This window comes from Dama dama, chromosome 21 (assembly GCF_033118175.1).
Source record: "Dama dama isolate Ldn47 chromosome 21, ASM3311817v1, whole genome shotgun sequence".
Classification (NCBI taxonomy): domain Eukaryota; kingdom Metazoa; phylum Chordata; class Mammalia; order Artiodactyla; family Cervidae; genus Dama; species Dama dama.
Window position 1 is genome coordinate 16,433,929 of NC_083701.1, and position 17,052 is coordinate 16,450,980.

At 44.5% G+C, this 17,052-nt stretch overlaps 1 protein-coding gene across 2 annotated transcripts in view; it reads right to left on the reverse strand.

The window, feature by feature from the left end:
* FER1L6 (fer-1 like family member 6) overlaps positions 1–17,052 on the reverse strand; it is a 169,563-nt gene that overhangs the window by 40,293 nt on the left and 112,218 nt on the right. For both annotated transcript variants that reach the window (XM_061123247.1, XM_061123246.1), the window contains 7 exons: positions 10,402–10,512; positions 9,975–10,136; positions 8,402–8,582; positions 6,742–6,968; positions 5,024–5,146; positions 2,545–2,584; positions 862–974 (listed from right to left, as the gene is read on the reverse strand). In XM_061123247.1, coding sequence (XP_060979230.1) covers positions 862–974; positions 2,545–2,584; positions 5,024–5,146; positions 6,742–6,968; positions 8,402–8,582; positions 9,975–10,136; positions 10,402–10,512 — 957 coding nt within the window. The remainder of the gene's footprint in view (positions 1–861; positions 975–2,544; positions 2,585–5,023; positions 5,147–6,741; positions 6,969–8,401; positions 8,583–9,974; positions 10,137–10,401; positions 10,513–17,052) is intronic.

Consider the following 17,052-nt stretch of genomic DNA (forward strand, 5'->3'; position numbering starts at 1 on the left):
TAGAACCAGCTACCACTCTGAAATGTATAAAACACTTCTGATAAACTTTCAAATACTAAGAAGTATAGCTAAACCAAAGTTTTTAAATGTAATTATATAAGTATAAATGTAATATATAAGTATATGTGGCAAAACTTTTTATAGCTAATTGATGTCACTGTCAGATACAGACTGCCATATTTTGAGGATATTCAAATTAAAAACTGTTCATTAAACATTTCATTCTTAATGCATATAAAGTGATGGAATATTTGCTTTTATTATAATGCATATAGCCGTGAATTTTCCAAGTAGAAAATCACATGTATATTTTAGAAATGGAAAACTGAATTGAGTTTTTGGTTTAGTAATATACTTAGATCACTTCTTCAAATTTCCCATCAAAATAACTTAGCTAAATTCAGTATCTAGGTACATAATTTTCATACTCCCAATTTTCATATCCGTCAATTTGCCTCTAGCTAACAACCTCTGGCTAATGTTAGGATTGGTCTGATGGAGCTGACTTTAGTAAGAGCTAAAACTCTTGCTATTTCGAGTCTGTGCACATCTGCATGATGATGTCAAGCCCCAAGAAGCGATCCCAGGGGAACTCACACACTGTAAATTACGTTGCTGGATCCAGGCTAGCCAATATAAATTATGCCCCTTCTCAATATGGGCATGCAGAAAACGGAAAAGAACAAGCTCTACTGTCTTGGCTTGCATGCTCGTCAGTTTGTTGTTTTGAATCAGTGATGATAACAAAGACAAAGCAAGTTAGTTCAGACAAAGGCATTCCGAAGTTGGCTGAAGGACTAAAAGAACCCCCCTTCTGAGTTTCCCGCCCTAACCATGGCCAAGAGGGCTGTGTCCACACACCTGCAAGACGGCCAGGTTGGGCATTTCATCTTCTTTGGGTTTTTTCTTGAGTATTTTGTCTTTCTTCTTCTTCGGGCTGTCTATATTTACCACTACCTCATCTGGTTTCGCCTCTGTGGATATTTAGCGGAAATGGTTAGGCTTCTTGTGACTGTTTAGATGAGAAGAGACAAGGTCAAGCTCCTCTTTTCCTTTGCTCTGGCATGTGTCATGACCCTTCTTTTAAAAAAGGAAGAGAGAGACTCCCCTGGTGGCCCAGTCGTTAAGCAGGGGGCACAGGTTCCATCCCTGATTGGGGAACTAAGATTTCCCCATGTTCTGTGGCACAGCAGAAAAAGAGAAGAAGAAGAAGAAGAAGAAATTGTAACATTTCGTTGCAGGATTTCTGCCCTGAGTCCTTCAAACCAGGCACTGTAGGAGCGGAGGAGATTGCACTCAAGTAGCAGGGCGATGTCAGCAGATGCCTGGGGCTAGCAATGTGCTGGCCTTCCTGCCACGTGCAAGAACTCATTACACTAGGCACAGAGAGGGTGAGTAATTTGCCCAGTCACCCAACTAGTAAAGAGCAGACCCAGGATAAAGTGACACCCAAGCTTGAGATACATTCCCCCTCAGATCTCTTTAGGACCTTGAGAATTGTCTAGTTCAACAACCTCAGTCTCAGGACTTCTCTGGGTGGTCCAGTGGCTAAGACTGCTCTCCAGCGCAGGAGGCCTGGGTTTGATCCCTGGCTGGGGAACTAGATCCCGTATACTACAACTTTAAAAAATAGCCCACATGCCACAACGAAGGCCAAAGATCCTGCATGCTGCAACTAAGACCTGGTGCAGCCTAATAAAATAAATAAAAATAATAACTATTTTAAAAAAATCTTCAAACTCAAATAGGTTAATAGTCTTACACAAAGTCACAACTGTACTTTGAGAGATTATTTGGTAATTTTTTAGGAGCAGGTTCTGGAGAAAAACCACCTGAGACAGACTTCCAGCTCTGATATTTTCTAGCCATATAAACTTCAGCAAGTGACTCAACCTCTTCGTACTTTCCGTTTTACTATCTATCTGCAAACCAAGATACTATTGCTTATGTCCTGGGGCTGGTCTTAGAATGAAATAGGCTAATAGGAGTGGCCTGAGGAACTGAAATTGACCCTGGTCTTCTTACTTTTGCGTTACCTGAAACAGCACTTGGTGTTCCTATTGTTTTAGGCCCAGACCTACTGTTGGCTTACATCAAGTTTGCAGTCATTTCAAATCCCAGGGCTCTTTCATTTGAGCTTCTGCCAAACCAGCTCTATCCAATCCTTGTCAACTGAGTTTTGGAACCTAAATCCAGGCCACCTCTATTAAAGTTTATCATGTTGGTTTTGGCCTGCCTTCCCAGTTTGTTCCTATTTTTACTCTGCTGTTTCTACATTAAGACTTTAGGGTAGAGATTTGAGCCAACGGGTCGACTTCAGCACTGAACTGAACTCAGGAGGCCTGGGCTCCTGGGATCTGGTTCCTGTCCAGCTCAAATCAGCTACACAACCTCTTTAAAGTGCTGTCATCTTCCTAGGATTATTTCCTCACTTGGGAAATGAGGGCGTTGGGCTCCAAGGTTGCTCTCATGGCTCCCGTTTTACCATTTTCTCACTCAAATGGCTTTGTGTTGTATTTACAAGTCCCCAGAACAGCCACTCACCTGTGTTGCTTTTTTGTTCCTTGGAATTGCTCTCCTTTTCCTTTGAGAAAAGAGGAAGACAAGATGATGACACTCTCACATCTCATTTATTAACCCGGACTGCTAACAGTTCTCATTGAATTATCTCAGCCCTCAGCATTTTAAAAGAATGTCAAATGGTCCTTAGTAGCCCCCAGAGGAAGCCTCACTGTAAAGGCCTAGGACTTAAGTGCAGGGAGATGCCCTGCCTTAGAGAAGAGATACCCACACATCCAGGACCAGGGCCACCAAGCTTGTTGACGTCCTTGTCCTCTAGATGCAATCTCCTCTCAGCCGCTGGAAAAGCAACCCCTCTCCCGGCTCTTCCTCCTCATCCCTGGAGCATCACCCCGACCCGCATCTGTGAGTTTCCCCGCTGACATTTTGGGTTGCTGGGTTTGTGCTGGGATTGCGGCGCTTAACAGAGAAAGAGGAAGGGAATGCACACTCACCCAAAGTGCTAGTGCCCACTCCAGCGAAAGGAGTGGGGTTAGAGGCAGGGACTAACATTTGGTTGTTTATTTATGTAACTGTATATCAATATTCATGGATAGTCCTAGATGAAGAAACATGGTCCATGTGTCTTTCTAAGTTGTTTTTCTTAGGGTATATGCCCCATGGTGGGACTTCTGGGTCATATGGTAGTTGTATGTTTAGTTTTTTAAAGGAACCTCCATACCACTGCAGCACTGTTTACAATAGCCAGGACATGGCTAACTGCCCATCGACTGAAGAATCAATAGAGAAGAAAATGGTACAGATATACAACGGGATATTACTCAGTCACAAAAAAGAATGAAATTGAGTCAGTTGAAGTGATGTGAATGAACCTAGAATCTGTCATACAGAGTGAAGTAAGTCAGAAAGAGAAAAACAATCATACATTAATGTATATATATATGGGCTTCCCTGGTGGCTCAGATGGTAAAGAAATCGCCTGCAGTGCAGGAGGCCTAGGTTTGATCTCTGGATTAGGAAGATGCCCTGGAGAAGGGAATGGCTACCCACTCCAGTATTCTGGCCTGGAGATTTCCATGGGCTGTATAGTCCATGGGGTTGCAAAGAGTTGGACACACCTATATATATAAGACTTCCCGGCAGGCTCAGTGGTAAAGAGCCCACCTGCAAACGCAGGAGATGCAGGTTTGGTCCCTGGGTTGGGAAGATCCCCTGAAGAAGGAAATGGCAACCCACTCCAGTATTCTTGCTTGGGAAAGCCCATGGACAGAGGAGTTTGGTGGGCTATAGTCCATAGGGTCGCAAGAGTTGGACAAGACTTAATGACAAAACAACATCAACCCATACAAATGGAATCTAGAAAAATGGTACTGATGAGCCTATTTGAAGGGCAGGAATACAGAAAATGGACTTGTAGACACGGTGCAGGAAGTTGGCGGGGGGCAGGGGGTACGATCTGAGAGAGTAGCATTAACACCTGTACACTACCACACGTAAAACAGAGCTAGCTAGCAGGAAGCCACTGAGCAACACAGGGAGCTCCGCTCGGTGCTTTGTGATGACCTACAGGGGTGGGATGGGGAGGGTGGGAGGAAGGTTCAAGAGGGCGGGAATGTGTGTATACATATAGCTGATTTAGCAAGTTTGAGCAAGCTCCAGGAGATGGTGAAGGACAGGGAAGCCTGGGGTGCTGCAGTCTGTGGGGTTGCAGAGTCGGATGTGACTGAGCGACTGAATGAGAACAACATAGCTGACTGACGCTGCTGCAGAGCAGAAACTAAAACTGTGCTGTAAAGCAATTATACTCTAAAAAAAAATGGGAAAAAAAGAAACACGGTCTTTCCAAATAAAGAATCAGAAGAGTTCCTATTCAATAGAATATGATGATAACATCAGAATAACTTTCTTTTCCATTTTTACTCAAGGATGAGAAGTCTTACCAAATTCAGCCACTTTTGCCTAAATCTCCAGACCCACTCTCTACTGGTTCTCTGACTTTATAACTCAATTCCTTTCTTATTCCAGGTGCATGAGGCTCTGCTGATTATTGCCATTTGCTAAGGTCAGGACCCCAGCCTTTACTTTGATAGTTTCCCCTATGAACTTAGACTCCAGCTGGAGAATGTTTTAACTCGGGTGTCTCCAGGTGAACCTGAAGCCCCTTCACTGATGCCCACCTGTCTAGAGACCCCATTTCTCCTGGCTGAACCTCCCTGAGGTGGGCAGATTCTCTGGATGCCAAGATAGACATCACATCCTACCAGCATTTACAGCAGAGCCTGTGTCCTAGGGCCAGCTCCAGCCAGACAGTAAGGAGTTTGCAGTTCTGGACCCTGGTCCTTCCAGGCTTGTACCCTTCAGCAGTTAACGGAACCAGACCCAAGTAGAGCTTACCTAGAGTGGAACTGAAAAGAGGGACTAATGCAGGATTTTAGAGGGGGGTGGCAAAGGGTGTTGTGTGTTTATCGAGGCACGTGACTCTCACAGCCAAGAAAGAACCCACCTTCTGTGCTTTCTTCAGGGAGGCATAGTATTTTGACCACCAGTCAATGACATTTTCAGCCGATTCATCAGCGATGGTCCTCTTTCTCCTTTTAGTAGACCTCCGGGAAGGTTTCCTGGGGTCCTGTCAAAGAATGAGGGATGGATTATTAGTTTGGTGGCAAGAATCTGCATGCTGGTGGCTGAGCAGTTTACTAAGGAAGAGGATGCATGGGTACCCTCAGGAGATGGATGGAGGTGTCAGCAGGTTTTATGATTACAGCTCCCGGTTCCCCCTTAATAAATAAAAGTTTAATAATCTGTCATCCATTCATTTGGCATTTATTGAGTAGTTATGAGATATATATCATGGTTGATATGGGAATCTAATGGTTAGACACAATCCCCACCTTTGAGAAGTTTTGACTTGAGTGGAAGAGACAAGCAAGCTACATGATACAACGTGGTATAGTAGTAAGTGAATGAACTTCTAAGCCAATATAAACAAAAATAGAAATTTTGTGATTCTTGGTTTCCTCAGCTAGGAACAATGATACCTGCTCACTTCACTGTCATGAGGATTAAGTGGCCTAATGTAGATAATCCCCCTTTAGCATCATATCTGATCGGAACTGGTGCAAATAAATGACACCGACAACACAAGTGACTGGGAGATGGAGAGGCAGTGTGATGTGTATACGGCAGGAAGTGGGCATTTAGGGAGAAGACCGCTAGTTGTGTCAATGCAGATTCATCATGACATTGTACACATCATTTGTTTGCTCTCATCTCCTGGCTACCTACGATGTGCCAGGCATCCTATCTGGTACAGGGGATCCAAAGATATATATATATATATTTTTTTTAACTTATTTATTTTTCATTGAAAGATAATTGCTTTAAAGAATTTTGTTGTTTTCTGTAAAACCTCAACATGATAGAGATGTTTTTTAAAATCATCTTCAAACTGGTGAAACCCAGTTTTATGGTGGTAAAAACACTTCAACTGAGATTTGTAACACCAAGCGGCAGGTACAGTGCTGGTGGGACAGAGAGAAACCTGTGGGTTGTCAGAGAGTCACATTGAGCCTGGATAAGATGGGAAGAGCCTGAGAAAATATCAATTCATCTATCTCACTCTGCCTCTTATTTCAGCTTTTACCATTTGCTGGGTAGGCCCTCTCTTAGGACTTTCTCAAAACTGCATTCTTCTTTGAGTCAATCGGTAGGTACACAAGGATTTTGCATTCAAAATTATGTCTTAAAATATTACTGCTGTCCCCGCTTTATGGTCTTGTATACTTATCCATCTCCCCTTACAGAATCTCAGCCAACTGAAATTAAGTCTCATTTCTATTTAGAACCCAGAAGACACATCTTTTTGGTCCCGTGAGATGTTATACAAAGTAGGTTGTAGGTTCAAAATATTTGTGGAATAAGCTTAGATAAGGAAATCATTTTCTTTCCAAGCCAATGAGTAGAGAAGTATTTCTGTTCAATTAAATACAATGTCACATTTGACTAACACTTTAATTCCATACACACTGACTTATCTGATTCTATGGCAATGCCATGAAGTGGGTATCAGTGTCTCCATTTTACAGATGAAGAAACTAATGCTCAGAAATGTGAAGTTGCTTGCTGTGGTCACATAACTAATAGATGGGAGGATTAGTATCTAGAACCTTGTCAGCAAACTCTAATGTGCCTTGTAAATATGAAGATGGATGACATTCTGACCTTAGCTTTTCCATCTTTTGGTGGCTCCTGGGATGCAGGTTTGTGTTCTGGCTCCAGCATAGGGGACGAGTCAGGGATGTCAATCAGGTTGGCTGCCTGACCCTGGGCTGAGTCAGGTACCACTGTGGGAGGCAGCTCAATATCCACAAAGACATGAGCTTTTGGTTGCTCCTGAGCAGAGCTGAGGGTCTCAGAAGGCTCAGTGGCAACTGATGAATCTGAAATATCTGAAGTGAAAGGACATTGGATCAGGCAACTGGGCTACAATTAATACAGGGTGATCATTTCAAGGATCCGGTACTGACAATCAGACAGTTCAGGATTCAAATATGACAAGTTCCTAACAACTCTGAGCCTCACTTTCCCATATTTATAAAAGGACTGTAAACATATTCATGTCTTTGGGCAATAAATGAGATCATGATGTAATGTGTCTGGGGCATAACTGGTCATCAACAAATGATTGTACTATTATTGATCCCTCAGAGTAATTTTAAATAACCGTGGTTGTAGGAGTCATGTTTATCAAGATTTAGTGGACAGGTCTTCTGTGTTGATTGCCCTTTCCCACTGTGTTAACCAGGGGAAACTTTAGACACTCCAGAGGTCTGTGAACTCCCAAAGTGTTGGCAGGACTCTGGCCACAGAAGTCCATGTGCATAATAGGGAACCTGATATAGACTGGTGTTTACTTGAATAGACTGGCATAGACTAGTGTAGACTGATGTAAACCAGTACTGTTCTCTGGAGCACACTCCGAAAGTACTTAATAAAATTAACATGTATTCATCTCCTGGGAGCCAGTAATCTCACTCCTACATAGGACTCTCCCTCAGTGAACACACACAGGATGTTCATCACAACATTGCAGAAGTGGGGAGCTGGAGGCAGCCCAGTGGTCCAATATGAGGGGATAATGAAACCATTGTAGGGTAGCTGCACCAGATCGGGGTAACAAGTGAAAGTAACCATAGCAACATGGATAGATCTTAAAACATAGCTTTGAGGGATGAAAGTGGAAAACCAAGTGAATATTATAGTATCATATAATATATGTTAATTAAATAGATTCAGATTTTACAAGCGTCAGCAGTAGGGGGCATGCAGTGGGGAGGAGACTAGGAATAAAGCATGCAGGAGCCGGTGAATGTAATGAGACAGCAGTCTTGCAGAGACAAGTGATGACTATATAGCAAGAACCACATCACCCAATGAACTCGACCCTGCACCTGGATCCCAAACAGAATAAGTCCTAATATCATCGAGCAAAGAAAATGTCAGGGAGTAGGGGCAAGAGGGAGGAGGGCATGGCAGCCCACTCCAGTCTTCCTGCCTGGAAAACCCCATGGACAGAGGAGCCTGGCGGGCTACAGTCCACGGGGTTGCAAAGAGTTGGACACTACTAAAGCGACTTAGCACTCACACAAGCAGGGGCAGAAGGGAGCTCCAGTCACAAAGAACCCTTCTTAGAAGAGGTGACCCTGATGTCAGGCTTCAGGTCAGACCTTGGCAGCTAAGAAGCAAAGGGGACCACAGGAGCAAATTCTTCAGAAAGATCCATTTGACCTTGGGGCATTTGTTTTGTGCTGGGATCCTGAGTGGGCACCTGCGGGTACCACAACTTTGTAGCCTGCAGTTCCAAGATCTAGAATCTTCCTACCTTTCTCAACTTGGGCTCTGTCCACCTGTGAGGTGAGGCTGAGGGGCTCCCTGGATTTGCACAAAAACTGTTTCAAGCAGTTGATGGTGTAAGTGCCCACCAGGGTGCTCCTCCCGAAGGCTCTCCAGTCCACCACACAGATGCTCAGGGGCGGGTGCAGAAGCTCGTTCTCAGGCAGTTCCTGCAGGGAGAGATGAGGATGAAGTGGGGTACAACCCGAGCTGACCTGTCTGGGAGCAGGACCAAAGCCAACCAGGCACCCATCCTTCCTCTGAGCCTGCCTTGCCCTATCCCTCCGGGTTATGCCTGCAGCTGGCCAGAGTCTGAAGCACTGTCTTCTCAAGTCAGGGAGTCATTATGCAACATATAAGGGATGGCACTAACAATTCAACCCACAAATAAACTGCAAAAATCACACACTCCCCAAGTCTCTATGGCAGTCGTCTTCAATCCTCTTATTTCGTCATTATCTATCCAAACTCTCATCTCAGAGAAACACGGATCCACGACACAAAACAGATGAGAGCTGAGCCACTGAAGATGGAACTGAGGGGCCAGTGCCCCATCCGTTTCTTTACCCTGGTGACCTCCCCGACCCCGGGCTCAACACAACCTGGTGTGGAAGGTTTGCAAACACAGTACACATTCTTTAACTCTAGTCATGACTCAGATAGTAAAGAATCTGCCTGTAATGCAGGAGACCTGGGTCGAGAAGATCCCCTGGAGAAGGGAATAGCTACCTACTCCAGTATTCTTTCCTGGAGAATTCCATGGACAGAGGAGCCTGGTGGGCTACAGTCCACGGGGTTGCAAAGAGTCAGATACGACCGAGTGACTAACACTTTGCTGATAGAAAATCTGTGTCTATTGGAGCTGACTGGGTTGGACAAAGCAAACTTTGACTTCACAGTAAGTTCCAAATCAGAGCATAAAACAGTACCGAAATAAACAAAAAGCACAGGTATCAAATATCACTTTAGAAGCATAAGTTCAAATGCAAACTGCTGAGATGCTATGTACAAATATTTTTTTTAATTAATTAATTTATTTATTTTTTCAGTGGGTTTTGTCATACATTGACATGAATCAGCAAAATATTTTTTAAAACATTTGACCATAAGTCTTGTGACAGTATCTTCCAGGCCAGTGGTTCTCAAATGTCAGTGTGTATCAGAGTCTCCTACAGAGCTTGTTAAACCAGAGGTGTCTGGGCCCCAGCTCACCCCTAACAGACTGATCCAGTAGTCCTGGGGCAGGACCTAAGAATCTGCATTTATAATAAGTTCCTGGGTAATGGTGATGAATTGGGGGCCACACTTTGGGAACCATACTTTGATTTACTAAATGATCTACACCTGGAAGCTTTAAAGACAAAACAACAACAAAAGTCTGTCTTAGATCATTCTGACCTTCCGGCTTTTCACTGAATTAAACTTCCTTGTTCTTTCTTGTGAGTAGTGGACACCTGAAACTCTAAAACATCCCCCCAAATTCATGAAGGAGTGAGTTACATCTTAGGGAATGAAGGGAATGAGCATGCAGAGGCCTGGGGGTAGGAGGGGGGGACCCGCACCACTTCAAAAGCATCTGCCTGGACGTTGAAGTTTGGGTTGTTCTTGTAGCTCTGGATCACACAAGACTTGACGCCGCGTCCCCCACACTCGATGAGGACCTGGGGACGATCCACCGAGAGGAGCTGCACCTTCTTCATTTCTCGGACTCCCCAGAAGAGAACCTGAATAGAGAACAGGGAGCACTGTCACTCAAAGGCCCAGGGAGAAACCAGCAGGTGTGGCTCAGGGGTAGGAACATCAGGTGCCCCAGCCCGGGAACCACGGTGTGTTCTTCCAGGAAGGGATGGTGCGGCTCCTCGAGGGCTCCCTCTGAGCAGCTGTGTCTCCCCCGGACCCCACCAGTCCCCTCACACAACACAGCCAGGATCGCAATGCACCAGTGCCCTTAGGCCCAAAGAACAGCCCAATCCTTCCCGGCCCCCTTACCTCCACGCGGTATTTACTCAGCACTGGCCGGATGCTGGCAGGAACAGGGTAGATCTGGGTGACATCGGGTGGGTCAAAGGGAGGGAGCCCTTGCAGCCCAGACATGGGGACCTACCATACAGATCAAGGCTGGTTAGAAATCAGGAGAGGCAAGGAAAATGAAGGCTGCCACACAATCTCACCTCATGGGAAAGACCGCCACTGTTTTAACAAAAGGAATGTTTCCGGCTTAAAATGTAAATCAAGACGATGCATTTTTATCACAGTTTCTTAATTGACAAACACATTCATTCATGAGGGCAATCCAACATTTAGTGAGCACTTACAATGTGTCAGGAGTTAATAGGTTCATAAGCTTTCAGTGAGTTCACAGTAGAGAGGGGAGGGAAAAAAGACAAGTAGATGGAGCCTCACAATCTCACCAAATGGCATGGGAACTCCAGCTGTGGAATGGCAGAGGGACTCATAGGATTCCAACCTCTGAGACTTCACTATTCCCCTAGTATGCACCACAGGAGATTCAGTCAACCACACAGACACTACGTTGCAAGCAATGAAACAGAAGATGAAGTCTTTTGAAGGCAGACCTCTGGGATGAAGAGTGCCATTTCCTGTGTCTTTGGAGTGAATGAAACTGCAGGAAGGCAATCACTGTGCCTTACTGAACTCTCACACAAAGGAATTAGAAAGTCTCCTACGGAAAGGGCCTTCTCCCTGGGTGAGCCACCATGCATTACCTTCAAGACCCAGCTCAGCACACATATCTTTTAAGAAGCTGCCGCTGATTTGGTCCCAGCCACTGGGGCTTCCCAGGTGTCGTTCGTGGTAAAGAACCTGTCTGCCAATGCAGGAGACGTAAGAGACACGGGTTTGATCCCTGGGTCAGGAAGATCCCCTGGAGTAGGAAATGGCAACCCACTCCAGTATTCTTGTCTGGAGAATCCGATGGACAGAGGAGCCTGGCGGGCTACAGTCCATGGGGTCACAAAGCATTGGACACAACTGAAGTGACCCAGCACACAGCATGCACACTGAGCCATTCTACTCTGCAGTCCTTGGCACACAGCGTGTTTTCTCAGCAGGCTCAGTGCAGACTTTAGCGGACTGAGTCCAGAAACCAGGGTCTGCTGTGTGACCCTGCATGAGTCCTTGTCCTTCTCTGGGCCTCAGATACTGGACCAGCGGACCCTTGCTTTGGAGCTGGGAGTTTTCTTCATGGGGGAGTTTGTCTAATTTGGTCAAGAGGAAGCCTTTGTTTACTGCATTTCTTTCTCAGACCCTCAAGTGATGCTCCAACTCCAATGGATTCTTGATAAATGTTTATTGGCTGACTGACACATTAGCTCCGTATGCTCAAAAAAGTCTAATTGCTCATCAAAACCTGCAAAGTACAAACATATCACCATTTCTTTTTTGCAGACATATTCTAGCTGGCAACAGCAGATGCGGTTCAGTTAATTAGAAAGAAGCCCGGAAAAAGAAGACAGCAGTCACTGTGAATGCCAAATAGACTCAAGATAATGAAGCTGCAGAATGAGCCAGACCAGAAAAAGAAGCTGGGAAAAGATGAGGTGAACACTGCCTGGTGGTGAGCTATCTAGGCTGCAAAACATCACCTCTCTGAGGTGAGCTGAGAAAGCTCTGAGAAACCTCTCTGAGAAAGCTAATTTCTCCTGTGGTTTCAAAGATAAAGCCACAGAACAGCTGTGATGGTGGCATAGGATGGTGCTGCTACATGCGCTTTAAAAAGTACCATGTGTCTGCTCATCTTGGGGCTGCTGGGATGTCGACCTGGGAAATGCCCTAAAGAAGCTCATTCCAGAAGCACCTCAAAGATGCCCCTGAGAGTTTAAGCTGTCCCGGTGACACAGGTTTGATCCCTGGGTCAGGAAGATCCCCTGGAGAAGGGAATGGCAACCCACTTCAGTATTTTTGCCTGGAGAATCCCATGGACATAGGAGCCTGTCAGGCTATAGTTCATGGGGCCCCAAAGAGTCAGACATGACTGAGCGACTAAAACTTTGAAGGATCCCACAGCATGGTAGAGGTTGAATGACTTTACTTTCAGCTTTTTCAGAGTGAAATGGGTTGGCTGTGGGCCTATAAAGCCACATAGTGTACGGTTACTCAGCAGGGTATGCTAAAGAATTGTTATGAAGGCAAAGTGAGAAGGATCAGGATAAGTTGGTCCAAAAGCCAGACTGCTGTAATATCCCAGGACATATCTAACATAACGGGACCATGAAGGAGTTCCAGGGGCAGGACAGGACAGGGGACCCAGGCACAGAATTTAAGGGGGTGCCACACTTGGAGTCATGTAGGACCCTAGTCTCAGTTCCTGCCCATCTGAAAAATCATTGATGCTCAGAAGCCTTGCTCCTTTCTCTGTCTCCTCCAGCCCATCATCCACACCTCCATTATCCCTTGTTCAGTATAATAGGTGGATACCAGTCTTGCACTTCATCACTTCTTAGCTATGGAATTTGAAATAGTCACACAGTGTCACTGAGTCTCAGTTCTGTCAAATGTAAGGATAATGATATCTGATTCATGAATTGCTGTGAAGAATGGATGAGGCAGCATGCAAAGCACTTGGCAACGCTCTCTGCCTCATAGTAAGCTCCCTAGGAATAAGAGTAAACTGGAAATTGACAGACCTTTGCAACGATTAAGGCTCAACTTTCAATCATCTTGGCCTCCAATGGGACACGGGTGTTCAAGGACTGCTAGTTCTTGAAACTATCCCAGAAGCATATTTAAATCCCCTTTCACGTCTTGACTTAAATGCCACTTTCTCAGGGAGCCTTCCCTGGATGCCTAAAGTGTTAACTCTGCCCCCTCCCACAACACCCACATCTGCTTCATATTTCACGCGCTTTCCCTTTCTCTTCAGCATTTACCACACAGCTGCTATGTTACAATTTACATAGTGTTGTCCATTCTCTTCCCTTCCCTAGAAAACAAGTCCCATGAGGTCAGGGAGTTCGTTTTATTCACTGATGAATTCTTAGGAACGTTCTGAGACAAAATAGACACGCGATAATATTTACTTAAGTGCACGAGTGAATGCATGAAGTAGATCTTGCCTTCAAAAAACTACAGATTAAGGGAGACAAGCCTATAAACAATGGACTTTATCAAAGCCTGGATTAAACAGAAAAAGAGGCAAAGTGACATCAGTTGGAAGAGAAGAAAACATTTGATTGAGGTGAGGAAGGGGGAAAGCTTCCTGGAGGAGGCCACTCTGGTCCTGAACGGTGGTGATCAGTTTCCTAAATAGTAAGTAGAGTGCAGGGGTCAGGATGGGCAGAGTAGGGAGACATTTCGGAACAGGATGACGGTGCAGCTAGAAACAGAGGAAGATGTTTGTGCGGTGAGGTCTGAGAATTCAGAATAGTCTGCTGTAAAGAGGCCACAGTATATGCAGAGTAACTGTGCTGACATGTGAGACTAAAAAAGCAGTCTGAAGATAAATTAATTTGGGGAGAGCTTAAATGCCAAGCTATGGACATCTGACATTCTCCTAGGGGCTACATTTTCTTTTCATGAAATATTAAGAGTTATCATGCAAAATATATATATATATATATATTTGTACTCAAAATCATTGGGGAAATGTTGAATTTCAAAAAAGAATTTCAAAAGTTTCTTCATAGCTGACTTCTCAGAGTCTTTACTATGGTAATGGGCATTTCAAAGCCCCAAGAGGGATTTATAAAACAATGAAGAATTTCTCAAGCTTTCTTTTAACTGTAGATCCCCTGGAGGAGGGCATGGCAACCCACCGCAGTATTCTTGCCTGGAGAATCCCATGGACAGAGGAGCCTGGCGGGCTAGGGTCTATAGGATCACAAAGAGTTGGACATGACTGAAGCAACTTAGCAGCAGCAGCAGAGGAACTCATGTTCCGAAAATACAGACCTCAGGAAAGTTTCTTGGAGGTGAGAAGCAGACAGACATTGGTCATTTCTTAAGAGGAGAGTAGCATAGGGAATTGTCTTCTGAAGGGAACGTGGAGAACTGAGTGAACAAGAAAAAAGGAGTAGGTTAGCAGACCAGGAAAGAGGCAGGTGGAACAATCCTGATTAAAACGAGGGTCTATGGGAACCAGGGACAATCATCTGGCTAGAACAATTGGCCTAGCCATGGATATAGACCCAGAGTGAAGAACTACATTTGAGTCTGAATTCTCAAGGCAGAGAGTCTGGGAGAATGGGGTGGGAGGGGGGAGTGGGCCAGGACTGGGAGGACAGGGGGCAGCTAGCTGGGTAGGGGAGGAAAATGGAGATAAGGAATTCAGTCTGGGGCATTGAAGAACTCAGGTACCAAACCCTTCTTCTGAGACAGGGCAGCATTTCAGTAATGGAGAAGGAGAGGCTGAAGGTAAACCACTCACAGATAGATGCTGAGAGCCACAGGTGTCAATGAAGGAATTTTCCAGCTCCTGCCTGCTCAGCTTGTATGAGATCCACCCTCTGAGACAGTTGTATTGATGATCAAATTACTTTTTGGGCAAGAAATCAGCTGAGAGGAAGTCCTAATGAAACCCTAATGAATTGTGTCACTTAGGTTGCTTGCCTCTGACAAGGCTGCCTCCATCTACCCTGCTGTCAGGAAGTAGTAGGATCTTGCATTAGTCCACCCGGCTCATCACGGAGGGAGGGAGGGAAGATCAGAGGTGGGACCATGGCATTGGGAGAAAGCCCAGCCTTCAGAGAGCCTGTCAGGATCTGCTGGTTCAGCCCTCACTGATGGATTAGGGCAGCGGTCCCCAACATTTTTGGCACAAGGGACTGGTTTTATCGTGGAAGACAACTTTTCCATGGATGGTGGAGAGTGGTTTGGGGATAATTCAAGTGCATTACTTTCATTGTGCACTTTATTTCTAATATAATGCCACTGCTGATCTGACAGGAGGTACTAGTCCACGGTCTGGAAGATTGGGGACCCCTAGATTAAGGGACATCCTTCAGGAAGATTTGTGCAGTGAAAAGAGCAGTTGATTGAATCCAATCTAGCCAGACTTGAACCTCAGCTTTCTGCATGTAAAATGAGAGCATTATACTAGAGCTGGTTTACTCACATCAGTCCTTCTTCTACCACTTAAAAAGCAGAGACATCACTTTGCTGACAAAGATCTGAATAGTCAAAGATACAGTTTTTCCAGTAGTCATGTACAGATGTGAGAGGTGGACCATAAAGAAGGCTGAGCTCCAAAGAATTGATACTTTCAAATTATGGTACTGGAGAAGACTCTTGAGAGTCCCTTGGACTGCAAGGAGATCAAATCAGTCAATCCTAAAGGAAATCAACCCTGAATATTCATTGGAAGGACTGATGCTGAAGCTGAAGCTCCAATACTTTGGCCACTTGATGCAGAGAGTCAACTCATTGGAAAATACCCTGATGCTGGGAAAGATTGAGGGCAGGAAAAGAAGGGGGTGACAGAAGATGAGACGGCTAGATTCAATGGACATGAATCTGAGAAAACTCCAGGAGATAGTGGAGGACAGAGAAGCCTGGCTGCTGCAGTCTATGGGGTTGCAAAGAGTCGGACATGACTTAGTGACTAAACAACAACAAAAGCTACCACTTTTATCATTTGTGCTATTATCTAGTAAACATTTTCATTAGATATCATTTCATCTTCAGAAAAGAAACTTCGGGTTGCTAAGTAAAACAAAAGCCACTGGCCATCAATGGAAAGTAACTTTAAAAAGAAAACCAATGAAAACAAAATAATGTTTTTGGAATATGTCATGTGTAGCATTTCTTAAAGTTTCTTTTCATCGTGTCTGGAGGGGCTGGTGTTCCAACAAATAGACTCAGAAAAATGTTCCTATAGATAATATTGATGTTTTTTTAGAGGCATTGAAACTGAAGCCTGTGCTTCCTTAAAAAGGAAGGTTGCAAATTGAAAGAGGGATTATACACAGATGGGCATGAGACTTTCTTCTAAAAGTAGTTAGAAGGATCAAAACAGGCAAAATTCCATTTGCAACAACATGGATAGACCTTGAGAACACAATGCTAAGTGAGGTAAGTCAAAGACCAAGAGAAATACATATGACATCACTTATACGTGGAATCTAAAAAGTGAAAAAACCACATAAACAGAGAGTAGATTGGTAGATTGACAGGGGTGGGGAGGTGGGGAACGTGAGCAATGGTGGTCAAAGGGCACAAACTTGCAGTTGGAAGATGAGTAAGTTCTGGGGATCTAATGCACAGCGTGGTGACTATGGTTACAATACTGGGCTGTACAATGGAAAATTGCTATAAGAGTAGATCTTAAAAGTTCTCTCTCTCTCGCTCTCTCTTTCTCACACACACACACACAAGGTTGACTACGTGAAGTGATGGCTGTCTTCATTAACCTTATTGTGGTAATCAGTTCGCAATACACACATATATCAAATTACCATATTGTCTACCTTAAACTTACACAAAGTTATATGTCAATTATATCAAAAAAACCTGGGGAAAAAAATCAAAACTCCACCAATATCAATTCAACATTACCTAATACTTTACCCAATTGTGACCTAAAATCCCTCATGGACAGCCTAAAATCACCTGGACCCTCACTTGAGGAAAGACTGGACCAGCTGGTTTTGAAAGTCACTCAGTGCTAACACATCTATCTGCTGA